The sequence below is a fragment of the Poecile atricapillus genome, chromosome 2, assembly GCF_030490865.1.
Source record: "Poecile atricapillus isolate bPoeAtr1 chromosome 2, bPoeAtr1.hap1, whole genome shotgun sequence".
Classification (NCBI taxonomy): domain Eukaryota; kingdom Metazoa; phylum Chordata; class Aves; order Passeriformes; family Paridae; genus Poecile; species Poecile atricapillus.
Window position 1 is genome coordinate 92961579 of NC_081250.1, and position 23958 is coordinate 92985536.

The 23958-nt window shown below is 40.3% G+C and overlaps 1 protein-coding gene across 1 annotated transcript in view; it reads right to left on the reverse strand.

Annotated features, from left to right (window-relative positions):
- Nucleotides 1-23958, reverse strand: part of AHRR (aryl hydrocarbon receptor repressor) — an 84158-nt gene that overhangs the window by 54185 nt on the left and 6015 nt on the right. Inside the window, exons 2-3 of the mRNA XM_058832593.1 lie at nt 10965-11036; nt 4057-4238 (exon numbers count right to left, since the gene is read on the reverse strand). Coding sequence (XP_058688576.1) covers nt 4057-4238; nt 10965-11026 — 244 coding nt within the window. The 5' untranslated portion in view covers nt 11027-11036. The remainder of the gene's footprint in view (nt 1-4056; nt 4239-10964; nt 11037-23958) is intronic.

The window sequence follows — 23958 nt, forward strand, 5'->3', positions numbered from 1 at the left end:
AAAAAACTGATCCATATTGAGGTCTCTACATTTCCCATCTAAGTCTATACTCAGCATCAACTATCATTTATCAGGAATGATTATGGCTAAAAGGTCTAACATTAATGAACAAGATGTTGAAAGAAAAGTTGGAGTGGCCTATGGATACAAGGTTAGTTACACTAAGAACTGAAAGAGAAAGCGCCACATAGCCCTAGTTGTAACTGTGTTGGTCTATCTAAATTGTTGTAGCTGGTTTCCTTACTAAGATTGGGAAACGTAAGTTAGCTCTCTCTCAGAAAGGACCTGAGCTGCTAAAAGGACAAGGTGCTATTCTTCTGATATTTATTTACATTACCTGTACTAGAAGGGAACAAGTTGAATAAACAACAAAATGGGATTGATTTTGAAGTGGAGCAAGACCACCATTTCCTCTCCAGTGGAAAAACTGTGAAATAAGAAGTACTGAAGGATGATGTATTGTCAAGAGTGGCAAAGGAAGACAGACTACAATTAACTGAGATGGAACACGTCCAAGACAGAGACCCAGCAAACTCAAGTGCTCCCAGACAGTAAGTGCCACTCCATGCTCACAGGAGCCCCACCCAAAGCAAATCCTTGTCAGGGCCAAAAGACAGCCACAGTTTCCTGTAGCAGTTGATGTCTCAGTCAGGTCTAACCCTGGTTCAGACCCAGCTGCTTCACACACGAGATCCAGTGAGATTGGAAGGTTATTGCTGCAAGCCATTTTGAAGTGCTTATCAGGAAAATGCAAAATGACTAAATGCTATAGCTTGGGGGGAGAGGGGCTATTAATAGAGCCTCTGCCAACTGATAACAGAGATATGAAGAATCTTGAACAAGTAGACAGATGAATTGTTCTGAAGCAAAAGGAAAACATTTCTAAGAGTGAGGGAGGGAATTCACCAAAGTGCCTTAAACTGAATCCTAGGAATATTTGTCTCAACCACCAGGTCTAAATATTAGAAAGGAACCAGGCCTTTGCTTAAACAGCTCAGGTAAAATGAACAGGCCGTATGCTTCAGGGTGCTAACCTCTAATGGTCACTAAAATGGGAATAAATTACCAATGGATGCTATCTATGCACTAATACAAAATTCTCTGCAAAACCATTTTCACACTTGAAGTCAATATGGTGAGGTTACTCCCTCCAGTTGGCTATTGATCTTCATGAATAGGTTTGTGCTGGCACTGACTACGGCAGAGTAGCTACTAAAAGGACACCTAGTGGCAAATAAATGAGTGTGCCCAGAAACTGCTGGCAGTGCTGAAGGTGTGCCACTGTAACTGGCATGGGAATTGCTGACCTGTTATGGGTTGAGCATGCAATGTTACATATGAACTTACGTGTCAAGTAGCACTACTCATTTACTTTTTAAAATGGCAAACAATATTCTTAAAAACATATTTTAAAAACCTGAAATTTAAGCTTAACTTCCTCAAAACTCAGAGAACAGTTTTTTTAAACAGAAGATGCAGTGTACTGTCTGTCACACACTACAAAATTGAATGTACTGAATCTGCACTGCATTCACTTTAGGAATATTGGATAGCTGAACAGAACTCATTACAAATATGTTTTCCCTGATATTCAAGCCAAATTTCATCTTGGGCAATATCATTCCTTGGTTCCTCCATCATGCCACTCTAAAATATCCTGAGCAATTCTTTCCCTTGTCATCTTTTTCTCCTATGAAGACAAAGAGCCAGAGAATATAAATCATACACATTTGAGCTAACTTTAGTTTTTTGGGGGTTGTTTGGTTTTTTTGTTTACTTTTTTTTGCCCATGCAACTTTATAGTAATTTCTTGTCTGTGTTTGTTCCAAACCCTTTAATATGTACTAATGCCCTTGTGACCAAGAGATGCCCACAACAGAAAGCTCTATTCCAGATGGAATCATGACGGTCTCATGCAGAGAGGGATTATAACCTTCCTGGGTAGTGACATGCTGCCTCTGGGCAAACAGACCAAAATCCACACTTAGCTTTCTTGTTTATGTCAACATATTGTATTACAGGCACAGAACAACTTGCTGACCACTGTCCCTCTTCAATTATTGTTTTTATATTCTCTTTTCCAGGTTTGTCTTTTCTATTGAACACCAGTTTCTTTGGATTAATTTTCCCTGAGTGAATTAGTACAGATTTACTAAGCCAGTTTTCCAGATACATTTTTTTATCCAATTTTCTAACATCTCAGTATGCCACTGGTCTGTTCTCTGTCCTCAGAATGCTTATAAGCTTCCAATTTAGTGCCACCCTTTGATTTAAAAAGCCACAAACAGAAATCCATTTCTGCTCTTCTCTTTCATCACAACAAAGATTGAAACACTGGGATGAATATGTTTGTTTGCTTTTCTAGGTGACTTGCTACCAAAACTTTTCCTTTAAAAAACCCCCAAACAGATTCTGCCTTTTTTCTTCATAATTACAAGTAGATCGTGATGTTCATGAGGGATGCCGCAGATTCTGCCCTTACACAAACATTTGCAACCATTCCTCACACAGCTCAGTTTCCACAGCTCACCTCTCCTCCACTCCACCCTTCTGAAGCTCTAGCCTGCCCTCTTGTCTTAAAATGGCGTGTAGTTTCCTTCCTTTACTATAAACATTGCTTTCTGTAACCTTAGTTTCATGATGTAAACATTTAAAAATAAGAATGAAGGGAACACAAACTATGTGTTCAATTAGGTAATTTGGGGATTAAATTAAATGAAATCTCTCAAAACATGGAACACGGAACATTTCAACATAATGCGGCCTGGATTTACTTGTTTTCCTTTTATCTCATCCCTTTAAGAAAAGGAGACAGTGGATCTTAGAAACTCTGACAGAAGGATAGTAAAGTCAGCTGAAGAGATTTAATTGCTTGTGAATGCAAGAGAAACAAAAGTCATGCTTAGAGGAAGAGGCCATAGCACTCAGGTATGTGTTTAAAGGGAAAGAGAGGCACTCTGTAAACTGCAGGATGCTGGAGGCTGGGCAACCACCTGCCACAGCTGACATGGGAGGCTCCTGCTGTCAGTGATATCACCCTTTGAAATCTCATGTCAGCCTTGTAAAACGCCCTGCAGCCTGACAAAGTCTCTTCAAACTGGCATTTATTTTATACTAAAATGCATTTTAAAATCGAGAAGGCAACCAACAGATATTATTCTTTGGTTGAAGAAAAGAAAAAATTAATTATATATATATGCACACACAGTGCATCATAAGGAGTAGTAATGGGAAGAAAATAAAGGAAAAATAATGCCCATAAAAATATTTCTATTTATCTCTGCAGTCCAACTATAAGTTTTGGTCAACTATACTCCTTCATACACAGGACATTTTTTCCTTTTTTTTGAAAACAGCTCTAGAGGGAATCTCCATTATTAAACCACTCATCTAGATTTTGCTCTTGTGAACTCCTCAGCAACAGAAGAAATTCAAAATATCTTCAAATTTGGAAGAATTCATTTTATGTGCATCTGAAAACGCATATTTGGCTTTCACTTTGTGGGGTGCCAGACAACTTTACAAATGAAGCGTAGCCTAGTACAGCTCTACTCAGCACTTTAAACTTTGAGTCTCTCTTATCCTGAAAGACAGTGATCATTTTGGCTTTCCAAGTGAACCCATTTCCACCTGTCATACAGCAAACATAGGTAATACAGTAGTTGGTTGACTTTCACATCGTACTTAAACAGGCATTTTGAACTTTCATAATAATAGCTTCAAATAGAGAATTCAAACTATTGACAGGTATTACATTTGCCCCGAGTTTCTTTCCCAGTTTAGTGATTTTACAGTTATGTTTTCCCATTTTTTAAGCCTGCTGATGAAAGATGGTTATCCTGCTATTTGGTGAAAAACACACAAACTACGTAAGAGGAAATGAATGAAATTTCCAATGCAGCATCCCATGAACAAAATAAGTTCAATAATAGGTCTTTTTCCCCCCTGCCTTTATCAATATAAAACTATTTGTTACTTTTACTCAGGATTAGTACAAAGCAGCAATAAATTAGAAGGATACTTTTAACGGGATGCTGAGATCTTAAGGAAACCTACCTTGAAAGAAACTTTTGACTCGGAGATAGCTGACACTAAGGCGCAAGACTGAAAGTTTGTCCAGCTTTGATACAATGTCAGGTGGAAAAGGAAGGAGGCTGGCCAGGTGGTCCAGTTCTGCATTCAGACGGTCTCTGTGTCTCTTCGAAGGATTGGATTTCTCATTCCCAACTGCAGGCCTTCTGTGGTGGAGAACACATTTTCGATTACCCGTTTTACTTCCTGAGATTGAGACGCTGCATGCAATTAATTGATAAAAGTAATACTTTTGTTTACCTTCTATGAAAATATTTAAAGTCTCTATCCTCTGACAAAAAGAGATTTACTCTTTTGCATGTGCCATGGTGCAAAGACACAGGCTTTGTCATCTCTTTTCGTATCAGGCCAAAAGTGAAGAGCTCTTACTCAGGACCTCTCACCTTAGGGAAGTGGATGTTATCTTCATGTTCTAGCCAATACCAGGAAAAAAATTTCTCATTTTTGTTGTAAAAATGAGGGGCAGAGCAGCAGGGGAAAATTACCATGGCTAATGTATGAACTTGTTCAATACCTGCTGTATTCATTCAAAACATCTTTCCCATAGTTCCCTCCATTTAATGACTCAAAGTTAACCTGTGGGTCAGGAGATAATTAAGAAAAGACCCTGTCTTTAGACATGAGTTTAAAAAGTATGGAAGGCAAGGTGAAGAGAGATTCTTTCCTCAAGCTCAAAACTCCTGTGTACATTCTCAGTTTTACCTTTCTACATCATGAATAACAAATATAAGAATTTGGTTTCTTAAGAAGATTGATATTCCTCACAAAACGTAGAGATTAAAGTTACTCAGCTTTCTAGTCCATCCCCATTTTGTGCTCCTCTTATGTAATGGACAGTACTAGAGAACCTAGAAAATTCATTAAGATTAAATACATCACAATTGAGGAACCTCAGTTTTGGAATGTCCACTGATATTCCCAGAGAACGTGTAGGGTGTTCTCAAGAGGGAGTAAAGGAGAAGCTGGTGCATTTGCACACAGAAATGGGGACCTTATTTCCAGCATGACAGTGGGGAGTGCTCAGTGCAGAAGCACAGACCTGTCCATTAAGCAAGGAGACCTGAGTGTGAGGTTGAGAAGGTGGTTCCTTTCAGTTGCCAGCTTTTGCTGGACCCAGCACTGGCCAAGTGCATTATCCAGGTGTGAGCTATGGGACACTGGAGCCATACATGGATACTCAGGAATGGGAAACAGCAAGTAAGAAAACTATGGTTGTGCTAACAGTTTCTACTTTCACCTCAATGAATCCAAGGATCATAATCTTAAGTAGCTAGCTGATGTTCCAGTGGACAATGAGAGTAAAAACTAGTTATTTGTCACACTTTACTACTGTGTTTTCATGCTACACACATTTACTGCATTTTTCAATTTTAAGTTTAATTTTGAGAATTAGCATTTCACAAGGTGGCTAAGGTGTTAAATTACAACAGTATAAATTTTTCACTGCAGTTGTCATTCTAAAAAAAATTGTGCTTGGAATTAGTAAAAAAAAAAAGATCAGTTTTTTGATGAGCAATTTTGCTTGTGTTCTGCTGCTAACTGAAAACTTCTTAAAGCAAATCAGGTATGAAAAATCCATTGCTACTTTTGATAAGCTTGCTTCAGGGGAACAGCATTAGTGGACAGAATGGACAGAAAAACATTTGAGGTAGGTTTCACTGAAAATACTTAATTTCTGCTATTTCATTCAAAATTGCCAATACTAGTATATGGTTCTTCAACAACACAATGATTTGCTTTCGAAGACATGGAGAAAATTTTGCTCATTGGGATAAATTAATGACTTTCTTGTATCAGAGAGAGGAAATATGAGAACAAATAATGGAATCTACAAAGAAGGAATAGTGTTTTTTACTTTTTCCAAGCTAACTATTTTTTGCAGTAAACCTTGAGGCCCAACCATCTTATGACACCAAAAAGTTGTCTGATCTATGGAGGGCAGTAATTTTTTGGGAACATAGCCTATAGCTGAGCAGAAGCTAAAGAACATAAGCTTTTGTTAATCAGTCTTTACATCTGACAAACCAGCTGAAACAAGGCAGCAATGTAGGACAGAAAAATTAATTCCAATAAGGAAAATTAAACTGATGAGTTCAAGAGGTAAAAATTGTCAAGAGTAATATGAAATAGAAATAGAAGTTGTTCAAGCCTATTTACCACATAAAATAGTGACTGCTCTATGCCAGAGAGGAATGGTTTGAAGCAATCAGGTGGTCTGCCTTTGTAATGAGTGCAAGGAATAGTTTTCTGGAGATGGCAGGGAATGGTGCAAAAAGACTATGGGGGAAAGTTCAGGACAGGGTCTTCCTGAAAGCTCAAGGAAATGATTCAGTAAGGGACTGAATCCAAACAAACAGGGGTTTGATGTAAATGGTAGTAAGGTGCCAAGTGGATGTGATTTTAAACAATGTGAGTTCCATGGAAAGGCTCGGTTAGCTAGCCATAAACAGAAAGGTACAGGCAGGGAAAATCTTCAGTGGGCTGCTTTGAGGCAAATGAAAATTCTAGCCTTTATTTTGAGCTGAAAGTAGATGGTGCTTGTTGTGTTCATGTTAAACTGAGGATTGTCAAACTGTAAACAGAGACATAGGGGTCACTTGATGATCACTCATTTACTCTGCTTTCCATACAATACTGCTATAGTTAAGGACCGCATGTAATAAAAGCAATAAATCTGCCTTTTCTTTCTTCACATTGTTAAACTGCCCAGTAGTAACAAGTATTTGTACCTGTGCAGGACCCACGTTAGCAGTCCCTGTGCAGTGGGAGCTCTGTGGGAGCTGATGCAGAGAACATTTTCTGTTCTGGTGGTACACAAGGCATTGAGCCATTTTGGCATTAGTGATTCAGTGTGCCCATGACACACAGACTGCCACTAGTGCAAACCAGTTTGGTGAGCTGGCAGAGGAATTTCCTGCAGCTACAGCTCTGTCTGCTGTTCCCTACCTGCTGCAGAACCCTACCCTGTTAACGAAAATTTCACTCTGAATAAGTTTTTATTAGTTTGTCCAAGTGTTAAACCAGCAGAAGACCTGAGTGGAGAAAGGTCTAATCATTTACCACGACAGCAAGCTTTTAGTAAGAGAGGAAATGGAAGAGAGACCGTGAGATGCAACAGATAGGCTGAGAGCAAAGTAACAACAGATGATAATCATGAGTGTACTGACCAGCACCCTCAGTCACTGAGCTGTGCTTGGACATTGTGTAGGAATCCTGGAAGAGCTGAGCTCCAGTGGCAGCCATGTATGTGTGGATGTTGACATACACACACATCTGTGTGTATCTCCTATAAGCCAAAAGGACAGAATGAGAGAAAGCTGCTTGAAGGAAAGGCAGCCCTTTGCCACCTTCTATGTCTCCTGTGTCTTCACAGCAAGGAAAGGTGAAAGCAGAACTAGTGGTCAAGAAGACATAACACCAGCAGAGCAGATGAGACGTGGGATAGTGTGGTATCAAGTATGAGGAAGGGCCATGCCACAAAGGGTCTTAAATTGAGAACTAGGAAGCAGGAGAGAGGTCTGGAACAGTTATAAATACACTCAGAGCTAGGGCAGGTGTAGTAGCCTTTAAAGAGCTGTAAAACATTACAATAAACGTTTTGTAGAGGGAGAGGGTTTTACAAGATGCCAGGGTTTGAGATGAGGAAGAGGTTGAAGTTCTCAAATGGTAACTGTCCTGAAGCTTTGCCTGAGCACTTGTAAGTATTAATTTCAACACAGTGATTTTAGCTTGTGGTTAAAGACAAGATCTCTTTAATTTCCAGATGCTTGAATTACGAGCAAAATGTTAGATTTCCACAGGAAATAAACACTTGGTAGAAAACATTTCCTTTAGTCAAAATGCCAGCTGCCTGGCCAAAAAGCATATCTGATGGAAAATTTTCAATCTGCCTGAGCTCCAGGTGTTTGAACCGTGTCCATAAGCGCCAAAATTCTTTAGTGTCGATCACATTTATTCTTGTGGCTTGTTTGGGAGATTTTGGGCACAATAGGAAAACAGCTATGTTTTTTTAAATTTTCTTGCATGTATCAAAGTAAAACCTGAACCTTATATGTTATCTGAAGAATGGCAACCTAATGAAGGTAGTCTCTGGTAGTTCTGTGTAGAAATCAAGACTGAAACATATTAGCTCCTCCCAGTAAAATTTTCCACACCATCTTCCACAGTCTTGTGGGTCTCTGTATTCTCCCATGGACCGTTTTTATACATTTTCATCACTGTTCTGTAAAACCACCTCAGAATAAAATTCCTGTGCTTGAAAAACGTTCATGAACATAATGAATAATACCATTCTGTGATATCCTGACATAAAAGCCAGCTGCAGGATCACCACCTGGTTGACAGTCTAACCATGAAAAGATTGTGTAGAGTCAGAGAGTTGACTTCCTGGGATGCACTGAGTATGGGGAGATATAAATGGCCCAGTTGTTCTGCACAGGGGAAAGCTGCACCTCTGTCCTTTAAATTCTGACCTTTGAAACCACTAATCCATGAATCCCTACTGAAATACAAGTATCCTCCTCACAATGAGGCACCCAAGCTCACTTATCCTTTTGTTAAAAGAAAGGTAAATTCTAGAGACTATTTACATTAAAAAGAGAGGACTGGCCAAAGTATACCCATCAACTTTATTTCCTGTGAAAAATCAGGTTTTACAACTGAATAAATACTCCTTCCAGAACAGGTGTCAGTATCTACCTTGATTCATTGGCAGAGTGATGGGAGGAAAGTACAAGAAGGCTGTGGAGAAGAAAGCTCAAACAGGAGGAAAAAGCTGTAACACAGACGGTACAACATGGATTAAAATAATGGTTAAATATGCTGCTCAATTAATAGCCTTTGTCTACTCTTCTGAATTCCAGATAAATTACTCAAGGCAGCATAACAGTAATGTCAGAGTCCTGAAATGTCAGTAAGAGCAGCAGGACTGAAAAACAAAGACCAGGAAAGGATCTCTGTCAGCCTGGGGCACTCAGAGCCTCTTTAGAGGAAAGTCCCTGAGTGAGGGAATAGGCACAGGAAAGGCTCACCAGAGACAAAGCCCACAAACAGATAAGGTTTGAGGAAGAGACCAGTGTTGCTAGGAACTGAAAAATCATCCCCAGCAAGCGGTAAGTAACTAACCACAGAAAATGGAGTGCTGTCTCCAGTGTGGGAGTTCAGCATTCTAACAATTCAAACAGTTCCTTTTGCTTTAGCCCATGTTTCTTAATCAAAATTGTTCATGTCCTGGGTTGATAAGTTCATACTCAGGTAGCTGCACTGCAACATAGGAAAGCTATTTTCAAGGCAACATTAGCTGCAAAGGTTCCCAAGAAAATTTGGTTGTGTGAAGTGAGAATTTGCTTCAGAGAATATTAAAGCCAGAACTTCAAAAAAGGCTAATGAGGTCATTTCTGTGATTTGTTAGCAGGTAGTTTTCTTAGCCATTGCATTTATCTATGAGTGGTCTTTGAGAGGAGTTCTAGCTAGCATGTAAACTCCAAACATAATGTTTCTCAAAGCAACTGAAAGCCTCCGTCCTTTCTCACAAAAGTAATGATCCATAAACCGTTCTGCACAGAGGTAATTCAATGTACTGGAAATGTTCCATCCCTCTTGCAGTTCTTATAAAATCAAATATCCACATCCATACTGAAAGAGTAGTGCAGAAATCTTACACACATTTTGAATTCAACACTCAGGATTTTTGCAGGAAGAATAATTTCATTATCTTTGTCTATTGAAATATGATACATTTTATACTAAAAGAAACAATTTTTTAAGTGGGAACAAGTGGTTCATGAGTAAACACTGCCCAAAAATCCAAACAATATCAACAGATGTCATTAAAACATTCAGAGAAACTCCCCTTTGACTTTAGACCAATATGAACAATTTTAAGCCAAGTGGGTTATTTTTAGAACTTCTGAAAACTGAAAATAGGGAAATCTATTTTAGTTACCTTCTCATCCTTAAATTGTGTGTGAAGGCCACCAGTGCCAGTTCATAATTTTAACACAGTAAAAATGTGCATTTTGTAATCATATAATCAAGTGTAACACAGAAAATGTGGGATGATTACATTAAAAAGCTTTATTTCACAGATCGGTTTATGGCATCTGGAACTCATTTACATTTGAGTGATAGCAATCTTTTCTTTCCCCCTCCCATTTCAAGCGTCTTGTAGTAACAAATTTCCATTGTACTTCCTCTTTTCCTGCTTTGCCTTCATATACACAATTCCTCTCTCCCATTTTTCTCCTAATGAAAGTGATCCCATAGTAAATAGAAGCCTGAAAATTATGTGTTCTATATGCAAAAAGTGACTCACCAGTCTGCTCTTTCAGTTGGCTGAACTGACCCACTTTCCCAGCTCGCACATGTTGGACTCAGCAATGCCCCACGCAAGGCTAAGCCCAGGAAAGGGGAAGGGGGGAGTGCAATGCCAGTGCTCTGGTGCCACTCAACACATGGCTTCTCAAAAAGCTCTTTCAACAGGCAGCATGGAGCATGGAAGCACAAAGGTGGCAGCCACCCCTCCAACCCACTGCCCAGCTGACATTTAGCCCGCCAGTGTGTTCTGCCTATGAAAGGGCACTGTCCCTCTCCACTCTCCATGGCAGCACCGTGGTACCCACCACAACCACCACTGGCCTCCTCCTGGGACACCTAGTGATGGGTAAGGATGGTTTGAGCCAGGCTTGGCATCTTTTCTGGAGACATCTTATTCATGAAGAGCCAGCCTCCCAGCCAGGGGTTTCTTATTGCAGAGAAGAAGATTAAGTCTCCCCTGTGTCAGTGAACCACAGAAGGAAGGGAACCATTCTTGCACCTTATTTCCAGCCTGAATGTTTGGATGGAGATCCCTCCTGATGAATATGATACTTAACTGTTTTTGAATGGGTTTCCTCCTTTTCCTCCCAGCATACAGGCATTCCCCCGGAGGAATCATGGCTTTGACACTGGAAAACAAAAGGAATAGGTTTCTTAGTTTGGAGATTTCTGTGTTTCAGACTGCTGTACAAAATGACAGCACTGAGAAAGTTCCGCCAAGGAAAATGTTTTTTCCTTGAGTGTGACATTCAGCAACACTAAAAAGTGTGGTGGCATTAGTTAAGATAGATGTTTACAGCTTATTCCAATTTCCTACCCTAATATTATTAGAATATTGATGTTTATGTTCAATTTTCATTTTTTTCCAGTTAAGTATACTATGCATGATATAAAATGAGTATAAAATAAATCCTGTTTACTGGATAGCCACATTTTTTTTCCCTTCCAGGCTCATTTCTAAATTCAGCTAAACAAATAAGAATGAATAATACTACCCGTCATCTGCAGGGAGGATTTCACAGCTTTTAAAATACACAGGAATATTATCTCCATTACTGACATTGTGACTAGTAGGTTGCAATTATTCAAATCAGCATTTCTCCAGATCCTCACATCCTCATTTTTCAAGGCTGGAAATATGGCTGTTGGCAGCTCAACATGTGACACACAGTTTTGTGGTTAGCACCAGGACCCAATGCAGTGCTGACTGAGGTGACAATTTTCACACAAAACTTGGTCTTATTGATTTATTTGAGTATGTTAGCCTTAGAGACATTGCAGGATGGGAAAAAGTCTTTGCATTCAGTCTGTTTAAATCTTCTGGAGATTAGCTGAATATCAAAGTCTCTTGTTTTTCTGTCTGAAAGAATATTTTAGTCATGCCGAGTGCTGTTTAACAGTGAGTGCATGCTGCCAGAGAGGTTAGTATATCTCAAGAGTAATTGCTGCTTTGTGTAAGATATAAAATGAAAGGGGACTTCTATGTCACAGAATCAAATCCCATGCTGGTGAACGTGTGTGTCATGTAAGGCAAATAATAAACTTACTGAGCTTAATTTAAAAACCGTTTAGAAGGGCTTTCTTCTTCATTGAAAGACAGCTTTCTGATAACTAGAAACCTCTCGCCTTCCAGCTTAAATTTGTTCATGGTCATTTTATGCCCATTTGTTCTTCTGCCAACATTGTCTTTTAGTTTAAATAGCTCTTCCTCCTCCATTGTGTTTACTCATTGGCATATTTTTAAATATCAGTCATATCTTCAGTCAGCCTTCATTTTTCTATTCTGGGACAACCCAAACTCTTTTACTTCCCTCTCATGTTACAAACTGTTTTTTCTTCCTATCATTTTAGGAGAACAGAATTGAGCCCAGTTTATTAAGCAAAATCTAAAATGTATTTCATACATGCAAGCACAGCATCCTTTGCTAAATTGAGATACCTTAGGTCTACTGTGTTTCCCTCATCTGGAAAATCAGTTATTGTGTCAACAGACAAATATCAGGTTACTTTGTCAAAATCATTTATATCTACATTCCATTTTTACTCCAAGTAACTACAGCTGTTATTTGTTCTCTCATTCTGAGAATTCATTCTGAAATGACGCATAATATAGAGATCAGACTACTTGCCTTCTCTCAAGTGCAGGTTATGGTGGAAACACCAGTCATTCTCCAGTTGGTGCAGTGTCAGGCATTAAATTCTTTCAGAAATAGAACCATATTTTTCACTATTACTGCAATGATTTCCTGTGGTGTCAGGTGGGTGAACTGCCTGTCCAAAGTTGATGAGAGATTTGATACAGTACAATAAGTACTGCTGCAGGTTAAGATTGTGCCATAGCCTTTGCTTAGATAAAACCTTCTTGCTGCCTTCAAAGACCTTGTTAATTTGGTTTAATCTGTAAGTCCTTTTTTTTAACCGTTGGCCAGTTTTTAAGGTTACATCTACTCTCACAGGTTTATTCCTTTAGTTGGAAGCTAAAATGGTGTGGAGATGCCAAAAGAATTGCAGTTTCTTCTGAGACCTTATATTTAAAGATATTTTCTTTGTGTTTGTGGTGACTGACACTGTTTGGATGCCAGGTACCCACCAAACCCACTCTACCACTCCCCTCCTCAGCAGGACAAGGGAGAGAAAATCAAACAAAAGGTTCATGGGTTGAGACAAGGAAAGGGAGAGATCACTCACCACCTACTTTCACAGACAAAATAGACTGAACTAGGGGAAATCAGTTTAATTTATTACCAGTCAAATCAGAGCAGGGTAATGAGAAATAAACCCAAATCTCAAAAATATCTTTCCCACACCCCTCCCTTCTTCTGAGGCTCAACTTCACTGCGTTTTCTCTACCTCCTCCCCCTGCAGCAGAACAAGGGAATGGGGAATGGAGTCTGTGGTCCATTCATTGCATTCTGCCACTCCCTCCCTCTCAGGGGAAGGACTCCCCACACTCTCTCATGAACTTCTCCAACAAGAATCCTTCCCACAGGCTGCAGTTCTTCACAAAGTGCTCCAGCATGGGTTATTTCCATAGGACCCAGTCCCTCAGGAGCAGGCTGCTCCAGCATGGGTGCTCCTTGGGATCACAAGTCCTGCCAGCAAACCTGCTACAGTGTAGGGTCCTCTCTCCATGGGTCCACAGGTCCTGCCAGGACCCTGCTCCAGTACAGGCTTCCCATGGGGTCACAGGCTCCTTCAGGCACCCACTTATTGTGGAGTGGGGTCCTCCATGGGCTGCAGGGACGCAGCTGGCTCACCATGGACTGCTCTGGTGCCTGGATCACCTCCTCCCACTCCTTCTTCACTGACCCTGATGCCTGCAGGGCTGCTGCTCTCACATATTCTCACTCCTCTCTCTGACTGCAGGTGCAGTTGTGCAGGCTCTTTTCCCCCTTCATAAACACGTTATCCCAAAGGTGCTGCCATCACAGCCCTGGCCGGTGGCAAGTCTGCCATGGACATACTGGACACAGGGGAAGCTTCCAGCAGCTTCTCACAGAAACCACCCTTGTAGACCCCCACTACCAAATCCTTGCAGGGCAAACCTAATACAATATTGTAATATTTTCATGTTCTGATTCCTTCCTGTCCATAATATGAATCTGTGACTCATAGTTCACATTTCAAAACAGTGTCACATGCTAGACTTCCCTTCTCTTGCCCTCATGAGCAAAGTTAGAAGGAGGAGAAAGGCTTGAACAGCATTAATCAACTGAAAACTGAAAGTTAAGAGTTCATTCAATTTCCCAAAAGGGCGACTTTGTTTTAAAACCCATTCTGGATCAGTTGATTAGTATGCGACAGCAAATAGAAATAACTACAAAGACCTCAGCATTCAAACTGAAAACCAGGAAATAAATAGCAAACAATATGAGTTAGAATTTATGGAGTGCAAAATGCCAGTTAGGAAAGATAAAGTCCCAAAGGAAAATTCACAAATCACAATGCTAAAGACAAAAGATAGTGTGCTGTTTAGAAGAATATTATGAAGAAAATAATTCTAAAAAGTGTGTACAGTTCTAATTAGGTGGAGGTGGCTTTATGTTAGAATTGTATAAAAGGCAAGATTGCTCTACAGATTTATTTCTAGTCTCTGAAAAGAAGGAGAATCATGCACTCCCATCAAACAAGAATAAGCCATGAACTCTTCAGGCTTTCAACAGGAATTTTCTACAGAATTAGAACAAAGGGTTACCACAGCAACATGGTATGAAGCACTGGCCCAGCAACTGAACACCAATGTCCTAGATACACATACAAGCAAGAGGTGCTACTGCCACTACCACCAATGCTAGTAGTGGCATGTGGATAAAATGAGTCTGAGAATGCATGGACAGGAATAAAGAGAGTCAGAAGGTTCATGGCTAATGGTCCTAAAAACACGTCTGAGAACAGCAGTTGAATTTGTTGAGCTGCACAGATCCATAAACCATGAAAACATCTATTTTAGAAACCGAATAAGAGCATGTATTCACAGTCCTACCTGGACTATGTTTTCTTCTGATCACCTGTGAGCTCTTCTCTCCAGCCTTAGGACAGAACAGTCCATCTCCACCACTGAAGAGGCTGGGGGCTCCTTCCCCTGCCAGCCCACCTGTCTCATGTGGCTGGGCAACAGGAAGAACCTGGGTGGACAGCACTCAGCTGTTCAGATCAGCTGTGCTCTTTGCTTTCTCCCTGTAATGCTTGAGAGCCCTCACGTTCTCTCTACATGTTTGAGGTAGGATGAAAATGGACCCAAAGAAGCAATCTTCTACCACTCCAGAAGAAGGAAAGGGGTCTTACAAGCTTGAGGAGCTTCAGGAGGAGGAGAGCTGGGACCAAAAGGATCACAATTGCTAGAAAAGGATAGATGTGGACCACAATAATTTGCCTCTTTCAGATGCTTGTAATCACTATTGGCGTTCACGATGAATCTCTAAACACCGGGGAAAGCTGAAGGACTGAAAGATAGCTGTATATTATAACATTCAGAGAAGGGAAACATAATGATCCAGCTATCCACTGGATGGCAAGACTGACATCCATCTGAAGCAAAATACCAGAGAAACCGATAAGAAAAATTAATTACATCACTTAACAGAGTTCTATGGAATATCATGCTCTTTGGAGTGGAACTAGCTTGCTGAGAAGTTATCACCTCTAGCTGACAGAGGAGTTCAGTTGTATTAGTTAGTAACTTAAGTTAGCAGCACAACATTCTGCTTTTGAAAAGCCACAACAAAACATTACAGTGCACAGTTTCTACAAGAAAATAATCTGTCAAGTGACAGAATAAAAGGAAAACTGGTCATAGAGAAATCACTGCTAAATAGAAAAAAGTTTTATAAAGACCATACAGACACCAATTTCAATACAAACTCATTGGTGATAATATTTACAAAGTTATAAAAATTTAGAATATTGATAAATAATGCTGAAGACACAATGAAACAGCAATCTGGAGTGCCCAGCAGGCTGTTTCTTTTTATTCACAATGTATTTTAATACAGCCAAATGCAGACACTTGCATCTCAGAATAGGGAATGCACGTCATTGATACTGAATAGGGACTGCATCCTGAAATGTGAGTGATTTTTGAAAGCAATTAGGGATCAAAGTGAAAAATGAATACAGTCCATAGTTTGAGCTGCCAGGGAGGGGCTGCGGCAAAGGCAGCTAATGCAGATGCTAACCTAAGTGAAGTGGTTTTACATCTGTTTAAAGATATGATAAGACTGATGCTGGAACAGTGTGTACAGTTTGTATGTAAGTGTTTTTCAAGTAATGTTAGAAACTGGTAAGAGGAAAGAAGCTAAAATAAATACTTGCAGACTGAAGAAATTTCTTTGGACAGAAAAAAGATTTAGGTGACTTGACTAGAGTGAAGTACTTCCAGGGGAAAATATGAGTACTGAATTAATTAAATCTGAAACACAGCAAGCACTTAGAAAGTGAGGCTGAAGTCAGGTACATCCAAATAAGAAATTAGGCATTAATCTGTAACATCATGAACATTTAAACACTGGAACAAGGTACAAAGGATTTAATGTATCCTGCTGTCTTGAAACCACTGTTACATGCCTTTTTGTAATATGCAGTTTACCCTAACAGAAGTTATACTTAAATTAAATAGAAACAGTTGAGTTGAATGCAGGCATATTCAGGAAAAAAAAAATATCTTTGGTAGCAATAGGAGGTCAGATTACGTTATCCAATGATCTCTCCTTTCACTAAATTTTATGAATCATTTCCTGCCTGAATGTAATCACATACCATGCATTCAGTGCCTGAACTACAAGAAAGGGCTGTGCAGACCACAGCTTCAAAGTGGCACAGTTATTGAAGAGGCAGCCTGGGAGTGAGAAGAGGCTGTGTGAGTGCTCATCCCCACCATGCCACAGCACCGTGGTGCAGATTCACCAGCAAAGCAAGAAGGGAATGGGGCTGGAGAGTTGCTTGGCTTGTCTCAGGATTATGTGTTTCCACCTTTGGCAGGGTCAGCTCTGGAAAAAGACTTCCAGCCACGATGGCTCATCAACAGGACAGAAATCTACCTGCCTGCTCTCACTAAATCAATTGTGATTAGCACATTTGTGCCAAGTTTTCTGCTTCTAATGAATGGTGATGTCTTAGGAGAAAATATGGTAACAGTCTTGGATTTATCTATGTAAATAGCATGTTTCTAGCTAAAGCGGCCCCACTTAGAAAATAACTGGAGCAAAGGATGTATAAGGGTTGTGAAACCGAGCCCCACAGCCAGAGTGCAGGAGCTCAAACTGTTTGGGTTATCATGAAGAACAGCAACAGAGAACTTCCGTACAATAAGTAACTACATTACGTAGGAAACAAACATTTCGTGACAAGAAACAAACATTTCTAGCAAGATCCAATTTACTGAACTTGAGGCTAATTAAATCCAAATAACAATTAAATTACTATCAAAATAATTTACCAAAGCCTGTAGAGGATTCTCCATCATTGAGCACTTTTTCATCAAAAATGTTTTCCTTAACAAAACTAATGGACCTGCATGGTATGAATTTGTTGAAGGATGTCTGATGGTCCAGTTATACATGAGATTGAAGCAAGATCACAGTGTCTCTTTCTGACCCTAAAATTTCCTTTTCTGTCTCATTTATTTCTCCAGTGAAAGAGCAGAGAGCTAAATCTCAAACATGAGGAGTTTTTAGAAGACTAAAAAAAAGTATTTAATGCTTGATTTAGAGAGGGTGTTCTGTAAGTACCAGCAATCATATGTTGTCTGACAAAAACACATAAAATCTCTCTTTCATTTCCTTTGAAGAAAATGTGTACAAATTTGGCTATGTTTGGGGCTTCTGGAAAAAAAAAAAAATCCAGCTTGCGTGTGCTCGGGAGCCTTGTTGTAGTCTGACAGTTATCTACAGCTTCTGCCTGAGCTGAGCACACGTCATCCCCTTCGTTCCTCCTACAGGCATCTGCACTGTGCATATGCATCCCTGTGTGCCTCACAGGCCTCCTCTCCCAGCAGCAAAGGCAGTGCTGGACCTTCCCTCTTGCTCTCCCTCCCCATCCTGGTGCGACAAAGGACTACAAATATCAGGCACAGGAACAAAGAGTCAGTCATGGGAAGAACTGAAGCAGATTGGGACAAGGCAGAGAGGGATACCAGCTAGTCCTGACTCTCAGCATCCCTAAGACCTGCTGAGAGATGCTGCACTCTAAAAGGCTCCGGAAAAGGATGATTCTGGAGAGCTGCTTCCGTATTAGCATTAGGAATTCAAAGTATCCATTGAAAATTTGGGGGGGGGGTTGCCAGAAATAAGGTGGCCAGCACCTCCCTACTGCAATCTCCCTTCCAGGTCTCTTGTGGGCTCCATTGCCTTAACTGCTTGCCTTCTGAGAAGCAATCTGAGCACTGGGAGCCAGACTCCTGCCCCAGTAAGGGTTCCACAGGGGATGTAGGAATTAGGGCTGCAGGATGCAAGGGACACCACTACAGAGGCGCCAGCCCCCACTTTCTGGGAGCCTTGGTCTGGTCTAAAAGTGATGAGCACTTGGCTCTGCAGCTGGAGGCAGCCAGCACTGAGCTCTGAGCTTGCACCAAAGGCTGCATCTTCTGGAAAATCATCTCCTGAGTGCCTGGCATCAAGTAAATAAGTATTTCAGATTTATCACTTCTAACAAGTCCATATGTCTCAGCAGTATAATAAAAATTAATTCAGTAGTGGATTTGATGTTCTTAAATACTAAAGTCACAATTATCACCAAACAGTCAGTGACAAAAATAATAGCAGTTTTTTTGCACAGGATTTGAACAGTGCATAGTACAGAGCTGAGACTATGAGGTGAATGGGGATGATAGAAACAAAATACACAGCTTCTATTTTAGTATGAGATCAAGTTTAGTGCCTGTCCACACAAGTGAGGAATTTAACAGCTGGACTCGATGTTTCAATCTAAATGTTTTATGAATTTATGTTTACTCCTGGGTCTCCTAATTTGCAAGTGCTTGACTTTAAAACAGAGCAGCCCTTTGCTACAGGATGGATATGTAGCTACATTCTTCTTCTTTAGCAGAACAATAATTTCCACCATTATTCTTCCTTCACAAACAAGTTCATCAGGGGACTGAATTGTCTCATCAGCCTTTCTTTCTTTATATGTTTATATAAGAAAGCCTGAAATTAAGTTCAAGGACACCTCTTTTGAGCTTTGAGGATGTAAATAAATAACTTCTTTAAAAAGCTTAGATGCAGTTTTGATGGGTTTTTTAAGTGATGTTTGAAAAATACAGCTGTTTTTAGAACTTCTAACATGCACTCTGTCACTTGAGGAAGAATACACATGGTAGCACATACAAAAACACAAAAAAATTAATAGTGGACATATGTCTGGTAAAATACTTTGTAGTTAGTAGAGTGGTATCTAGAGTGAACTTTTCATAGGAAGGCATGAGCAGTGATGAAAAATTTTTCTACAGCTGGGGCATTTAGGATACAGTCTGAACCATATGGATTATTTGATGACTAACAAAACAGTCAATTTTGCATTGCAAGATATCCCTCAGTAATGATATTTGTGTAGCATGTTTCACTTTTAAACTCTCAGGAACATAATATCTTTGAGATCTCTGTCCCTCTGTTCTGTTTGCTGGAACCTGACTAACAGGTCACAAGAAAAGCCAAAGTTGTGAAAGCATGAGCATCATTTCCGTAGCAAATCTGACTAAAACCAGTAAGATAGGTCAATGAAATATTTCTATCATGAATGAGTAATGTAGCAAGGCCCCAGCTCAGCTGTCTTCTATCTATAGCTAGGTTCAGGTTTTGGGAGCAACTTTATGTTAGCAACACAGAGCTCAGTACAGAGAACAAGCATGTTTGTTAACTGTATACATAATTTCTCAAACAGGTTCTGCCCAGATTTATCTCTGTGCTGTCATGATAAGGCTTCTAGAGCTAATTAGTTATTCAAGTTTATGCAGTTCATTATCTTGTCTTCAATTTTAAGTGAAGGATAAATATCCTTAGATAAAAGAAGATAACAATATCCCTTTGAATTAATTGTGTCACTTTTTTCACAAGACACATGTGGCTGTGCACTGGCTGCCTTTTGGGTTGTTTTATCCTCATGCCCCACTCCACCATATGTTCCACCATAAGGTGGTATATGCTCCACCACCCACTCACACACTACTGTGATGGGGTAAATTAGACATTAGACACTACTTGGTGTCACAGAACTAGCCACAGATTGCAAATATAATTAAGGACTGGTCCTCCAAACCCTCCTGTAAGTTCACTGGCATTCCTGGTGTTATTCTCTCAACCACTGACGTTTTAATACCCTGCTTGTCATTTTATCATGCTTCAGCTGTCTGAGGTTTGGGGTTCTCTTTGAAATACTAGAACAAGGATCTTAAATAAGACTATTTATCATCCTGCATCCATCTGAAGGATGTGTACTGAGTTTGTGTGGCCAGGTTTTGGTAGCAGAGGGGCTACAGGAGTGGCTTCTGTGAGAAGATGCTGGCGGCTTCCTCCATATTCAACAGAGCCAATGCCAGGCTGTTCCAAGGTGGACCCAGCACAGGCCAAGGCAAAGCCAATCAGAGATGGTAGTGTCCCTGTGATAACATATTTAAGAAGGAAAAAAAAAGGTATTGTGCAGAACAAATTGCACTTGGAGGGTAAGAATATGTGAGAGGAGCTACTCTGCAGACACCAAGGTCAGTGAAGAAGGGGGAGGAGGTGTTTCAGGTGCCAGAGATGAGATTCTCCTGCAGAATGTGGTACAGTCTGTGGTGAGGCAGTTGTGCCCCTGCAGCCTAAGGAGATCCACAGGGAGGCAGAGCTCCACCTTCAGCCCGTGGAGAAGACACACACCAGAGCATCTGTGGATGCCTGACAGGAGGCTATGACTCTGTAGGAAGTCTGTGTTGGAGCTGGCTCCTGGCAGGGACCTGCAGACCCATGGAGAGAGTGTGTCCAGTGAGTGTCCCCCATCGTTTGTGGGGGATCTGTGCTGGAGCAACCTGTCCCTGAAGGACTGCACTCTGTGGGAAGGGACCCAGACTGGAGCAGTTTGGAGCAGTTTGTAGCCTGTGGGAAAGAGTCAGGCTGGAGAAGCTCGTGAGGAACTGTCTGCTGTGGGAAGAACCCCACCTTGGAGCAGAGGAAGGACTCCTCTCTTCGAGCAGTGGGAGAAACATGTGATGAACCGACCATACCCCATTCCCTATCTGCCTGCACCACTGGGAGGCGGGAGGTACAGCTGGAAAGAAGGTAAAGGTGAGGGGAAGGTGTTTTTAAGATTTGTTTTACTTCTCAGTATCCTGCTCTGATTTTGATTTGTAATAAGTTAAATTAATTTCCCCAAGCTGAGTCTGCTTTGCCCATGACAATAATCAATGAGTGATCTCTTGCTGCCCTTATCTCAGCTCATGAGTCCTTTGTTATGCTTTCTCTCCCTTGACCAGCTGAGGAAGGGAGTGACAGAGTGCTTTTGGTGGGTGCCTGGCATCCACCCAGGGTCAACCCAACACAGTGGTGCAACTTTGGAGTAAATGTAAACAGAGTGATGGGAAACCCTGAGTTATACAAAGGGAGGCTACAGATAGGTTAGAGGATTGAGTAGATGAGGTAGAACAGAATCACTAGCAACCATTTCTAGGAGTTTTCTCCTGTCAAGTCAAAATGGAGCTTAAATGGAAATTTCATCAAGAAAGAATTGCTTATCAAATTCAGGGAGACTCTCCACAGTAGCCAGTAAGATGGTGATGGTTTTCTGCAACTGGACCAAAATCCAGTTCCAAGTTTTTCAAAAAAGTCTGTCCTACACAATAATTGTACTCTCATTGCCCTGATTTTTCTCTTTTTTTCCACAAAAGGCTTCTTCAAAGATTTAAGTTGTACTCCAATGCAGAACAGGAGTAAAATATGTGACAGCTCATATATTTTGGATATATATATATGTATATATGTATGTATAAAATATATAATTCATTGGTATCATATATTTGCATTTTTTCTGCACCACTAGAGACAGTGTGGAAAGAGACAAAAGTTGGCTCAGAGACACAGCTTGTCCTCTGAGGAGCCTGTGTGACAGCAGGATAACATACCATAACGTTCTCCTTCAGTAAAGAAGGAGAAGAGACCTGGATCTAAGGCCAACAAAAGACTGCTCTAAAAGTTATGAAATGTATGTAGGACTAGGAAAGTAGGCAGGAAAACCTGTAATACACCTAGATGTAAAATCAGCTTATTGAGGAGATGCAATCCTATTCTTCTCCAGGCTTTGCTCTCCTTTGTTGTTCCTACTCAGTTATTCAATGGAAGAGAAAGAGTAACTGAGGATGAGCTTACAAGAGACCCGTAACAGAGTTTCAGCAGAGCTTAGGTATCTGAAGATCCAGAGGTAAAACAAAAATAAAAACAAACAAACAAAAAAACAAACAAAAACACAAAAAAAACTCCACCCACAAAACTTTCAGGGAGAAAGAAAAAGGTGTTTTTCTGAAAGCTTGAGATGGAAAACAGGAATGCAGAGAAAAACGGAAATGAAACATGAACTATTTTCTCCTGGAACTCTGACAGTTATGTTAGCTTGATGCTTAAATTGACATTGTTATTGTTACTACCATTGCATTTCAGTGTCTTAAAATGTTTGTGCCACCATTGTAAAAAACACTTAGTTTGAAAGAAGCAGGTCACAGACTGGAAACACACACCAAGAGCCAGGCAGCCTTATGCCGTTGTCAACCTTTTGCTCAATTCTTGCAAGTCTTCAGTTTAGTGAAGTACATGAAAATCAGAATGGAAACTCAAAAGTTCCTGTTCTTTCAGATACTGAATCTGAAAACAAAAGTAATGAAAAAACCTGATGTTGCTCATATTTTTTATATATATACAACTAAAGAAGTAACAATGGTTGGAAGGCCATCTAGTTTTGTCTGCTGTGCTGACAAGGCGCTACTCCATCACCTTGGTTTGGATAAGTACTAAAATACAGTGCAGGTCCTTACTTACCAATGTATGAGGCCCATGCAAACATCATAAAGCTCAGCAAGGCCAAATGCAAGGTCCTGCACATGGGTCAGGCAGCCCCAAGCACAGGCTGGTCAGGGAATGGATTGAGGGCAGCCCTGGGGAGGAGCACTTGGCTCCAGGGGGACTTCACAAGAGCCTTCCAGGACCTAAAGCAGGGCTACAGGAAACCTGGAGAGGGACTTTTCACAAGGGCATGTAGAGATAAGACAAGGGGTAATGTTTTCAAAGTGAAGGCAGGCTTAGATGAATGGTTAAGAGGAAATTCTGTACAGTGAGAGTGGGGAGACACTGGCACAGGTCAGCTGGAAAAGTTGTAGATGCCCCATTCCTCGAAAGGTTCAGGTCCAGGTTGAATGGGGCCCTGGGCAACCTGACCTAATTGAAGGTGTCCCTGCCCATGGCAGTGTGGTAAGAATTCAAATCTTTAAAATCCCTTCCAACCCAAACCACTCTGTGATCTATGATCCTGTGTTTCCCTCTCCAGAAATACAAATTTCTCCTTTGTAAGCAAAATATTCACATTATGGGTTTCAGATCTTTGGATATACCTACCTTTTTCATTTGTTATTTGACAACTGCTGTAACTTTTTATTGTAAATACTTTTACTGTTTTAGAGACATGTGTCCAGAGACCAAAAAAAAATTTAATACATTTTCAAATTACCTGCAGTACTACTCTCTTCTAATATTACTTATATCTGTTACTACCACAAAGTAGCCAATATATAAAAATTAACTCTCATTAATGATCCTAGCAGTGTTGTTTTCCATATACTCGTTAAGTTTTGATAATGTATTTTTATATTTTAAAATATCAATTTTCATAAACAAGTCATGACTACAGGTATTTCACTTTATATAATTAGAGCAATAGATGGGGGGGAATTTGACCTCTTTCCTTCAAAATCCCCAGAATTTTATTTTTCTCTAAGATAAAAAAGCAAACATTTTATCACAATTTTATCACATCATCCTATCACAATATCACTTGTCATAAAGCATTTGCCACTATCCAAAACCACCTGACACTTATAGA